Source organism: Paroedura picta, chromosome 4 (genome assembly GCF_049243985.1).
Source record: "Paroedura picta isolate Pp20150507F chromosome 4, Ppicta_v3.0, whole genome shotgun sequence".
Taxonomy (NCBI): domain Eukaryota; kingdom Metazoa; phylum Chordata; class Lepidosauria; order Squamata; family Gekkonidae; genus Paroedura; species Paroedura picta.
This window is the reverse complement of record NC_135372.1, coordinates 45418462-45421308: the sequence shown is the minus strand read 5'-3', so window position 1 is coordinate 45421308 and position 2847 is coordinate 45418462. Positions and strand designations below refer to the sequence as shown.

General features: G+C 50.4%; 1 protein-coding gene across 2 annotated transcripts; it reads right to left on the bottom strand.

The window, feature by feature from the left end:
- Positions 1–679: 679 nt before the first annotated feature.
- LOC143836770 (uncharacterized) lies at positions 680–2465 on the bottom strand. Of its 2 annotated transcripts, XM_077336288.1 has the most exons (4): positions 2365–2465; positions 1897–1983; positions 1658–1777; positions 680–1524 (listed from the first exon to the last, which is right to left on the bottom strand). In XM_077336288.1, exons 1-4 carry the CDS (start codon positions 2420–2422, stop codon positions 1409–1411), a joined length of 381 nt encoding a protein of 126 aa, XP_077192403.1. In that variant the 5' UTR covers positions 2423–2465; the 3' UTR covers positions 680–1408. The 2 variants fall into 2 exon arrangements, with proteins under 2 accessions (XP_077192403.1, XP_077192402.1); XM_077336287.1 differs by having other exon boundaries at positions 1897–2406.
- Positions 2466–2847: the final 382 nt, after the last annotated feature.

The window sequence follows — 2847 nt, the reverse complement described above, 5'->3', positions numbered from 1 at the left end:
TGGTGTAGGCTTTGAAGCTGGCTTTGCCACCCTTTGGTCCTAGATCTGTTTTTTTTCCTTTTTTTGCAGATTTCATACCCGGAACACAGGAGGAGGAACAGCCTGGGGTGCTTGGACCTCCTGCCCGGCGCAGGCGGATACAGATTCAAGATGGTGAGCGTGCATGACCTGTTCCTTTCGAGCCATAGCTGCAGGACAATGTCGCTAGGCACTAACCATGTGCTCCCTTTTAATTGTTGAGAGTCCTGCTGTGAAAGTAGGCAAAAGTAAAAGCACACCATGGGCAAACAAACAATAACCATGTGCTCCCCGGGGATTGTTTAAATTCTTGGCAGGAAAACACGGGGACAAAAAAGAACACCATGTCCACCATGGTGTGTTTTGACTTTATTGATGTTACTAACAGTTTTGTTTCTCATTTTTTGCCAACAGAGGTTCTTTCAGATGAGGAGGCGGAACCACCCCTGGCTCCAGGCAGCCCACCACCTAGAGGTGCGCTCCCAGCAGAGGAGAGGCTTACGAGGGAACGCGGCAGGCTGAGGCGCGTCTCCGTCTTGACAAGCGTGGGAGAGAGGCTCCTTGAGCACTGCCAGGAGGAGTCACGGCGTGCCGCGGCCGCTGACCAAGCCATGCTCACACTCATTGCCCAGGAGGGGAGAAAATTGAGGGCAATCCTTAGAGAGACAAACCAAATCCTACGCGAAGGCGTGGAGGAGGTGCGACTGATAAGGAGACTGATGGAGAGGGCTGTAGCGGTCATGGAAAGGGCCTACCCTCCACAAATCGCCCCCACCCCCCCACCTCCACCCACACCAACACCACCACTTCCAGCACCCACCCCACCGACTCCCTCTCAGAATGCCTCCACCCAAACAAGAAGGAGGACTATTCTCGGAAAGAGAAAAATAAAACCAGCAGACAAGTACTCCCCCTCCTAGTTTGGCCCACTTTTTCTATTTCATGTTATCTGTGTTTTGTTGTTTGTTGAATAAAGTTTATATTTTTGACTCTGTCTCTGTGTACCCTACTGTAGAATCTGCAAGGCCGAAAGCGGCCTCTCTAGTGATTGTGTATATTGTGGTACTGCTGTGTGGGTTGGAGGTTGGAGGGGTGTTAGTTCAAGGAGTTTTAGGAGTGTGGTGTGGGGTGAAATATGTGCGAGTTTAAGAAGTCACACTGGAGTCTTGTAATAAAATTTGCAATAACATTTTATTTTAAAAAACATTTTAACAGGGGAAAAACATTAGGGAATGAAACTTGGAGCCCCACCAGCACCACCACCCCCCACCCCCCTGGAAAACCAATTTTTTTTAACAAAAGTATACATTTAACAGGGGAAAAACATTAGGGAATGAAACTTGGAGCCCCCCCCCAACCCCTACCCCAAAACACAAACAGGAAACAAAACTCAGGTCCCACTGCTCCCCTGCCCAGCCCCTTCCATCTCCCTCACTCTCCTGCTCAACCTTCCCACGGACCCCCGGACTTTGCGGCGGAAGAGGTCCTCAGCCTCCTTCTTCTTAACTGTGTGGGGAGGGAGAAAAAGTACACATTAGTGCCACACATATTTTCAAATTTCTTTAGTTTACATGCATACACTTTTAAGTGGCCTTAGCCACAGTGTGAGAAGAGTTGGGCAGTGGGGAACATAACCTACGTTCTTCCGCCTCCCTCTGTTGCCTTTGCTGCTCAATCTCCCCTTTCAGCTCTGCCACTTGAGCCTCCAGGGAAGTAACTCTGGCCTCCATGGCACGCAGCCTTGCCTCCACAGTTTCAGCTATAGAAATCAAACAAAGAATTTGATCACACTCCAAAAGGAAGCATCACATCAGGCTCCCATATGGCTCCATGGGGGTACACACACATGGGTCTCCCTCACAGACATAAAACTCTCACCTGCAGCCTGTCCCGAGGTGGAAGGTCCCTCTTCCTCCCCCTCCTCACGCTCAGGTGCTGTTGCCAGCTTGGATGGTGATTGTGTGGCTGGGCAAAGAAAAAGACAAATCATAAGTAAAAGCACACAAACCAGAGATGAAACACAGCTGGTGGACACACCACAGTTAGAGTCTAAGCGCATAACCAAAGTGGTTCTACAGTACTGGCTGGCTAAGTCAGAGGGGGTTGACAGCATCTAAATACTTTCTCGAATTTCATTGGGGACAGTAGGGGAAAGAGGCAGCTAGTCATTCCATGCATGTTTAAGGGTAAAACACCAAAGTGGTTCTACAGTACTGGAGGGCTAAGTCAGAGGGGGTTGACAGCATCTAAATACTTTCTCGAATTTCATTGGGGACAGTAGGGGAAAGAGGCAGCTAGTCATTCCATGCATGTTTAAGGGCAAAACACAACGAGGGCAGCACTCACCCATATGCCTCCTCATGTCCAGGGGGGGCTTCCCAGCCTTCTCCCATATTTTAACCATCTGGTCGTGGAAGACCGTTCTCCCACTTGGCTGCGGGATCCCCCCCCACTGTTCCAGACTGTTTAGGAAGTTCAGCTTAAGTCGCTTGAATTTTGTCCGGACCTGCTCCCAGGTCCGGACGTAGCCCCTCTCCCTCAGCTTTGAAGCCAACACCAGGTAAGCACCCTTGGTGTGGCAGTGGGTGCTGGCCATAAGGCGGCCAACACTTTTCGATTGGAGCACAAGCTCCAGAAGTGCCTCAGCCTCGGCGCGCTGCCAGAAGGAGCCCTTCCGTGGCTTCGGCATCTTCGGAATGACGGTTAGGGAACGAACGTGCGTTGCTCCGATCGACCACCCCTTTTTTAAATGTATCAAAGCTGCCCACCAATAAAATTATTCCTTGGAACATAAGTGGATTGATCCTCCGGTTTGACAGGGGTCGCCAA

What these genes read in the sequence shown, in the direction of transcription:
- LOC143836770 (XM_077336287.1), bottom strand. Translation starts at nt 2,131, where the DNA reads ATGCTGTCAACCCCCTCTGACTTAGCCAGCCAGTACTGTAGAACCACT. An exon ending in CACCTCGGGACAGGCTGCAG is followed by an intron (nt 1,778 to 1,896) that starts GTGAGAGTTTTA and finishes TGATTTCTATAG; the next exon opens with CTGAAACTGTGGAGGCAAGG. An exon ending in ACAGAGGGAGGCGGAAGAAC is followed by an intron (nt 1,525 to 1,657) that starts GTAGGTTATGTT and finishes CTCCCCACACAG; the next exon opens with TTAAGAAGAAGGAGGCTGAG.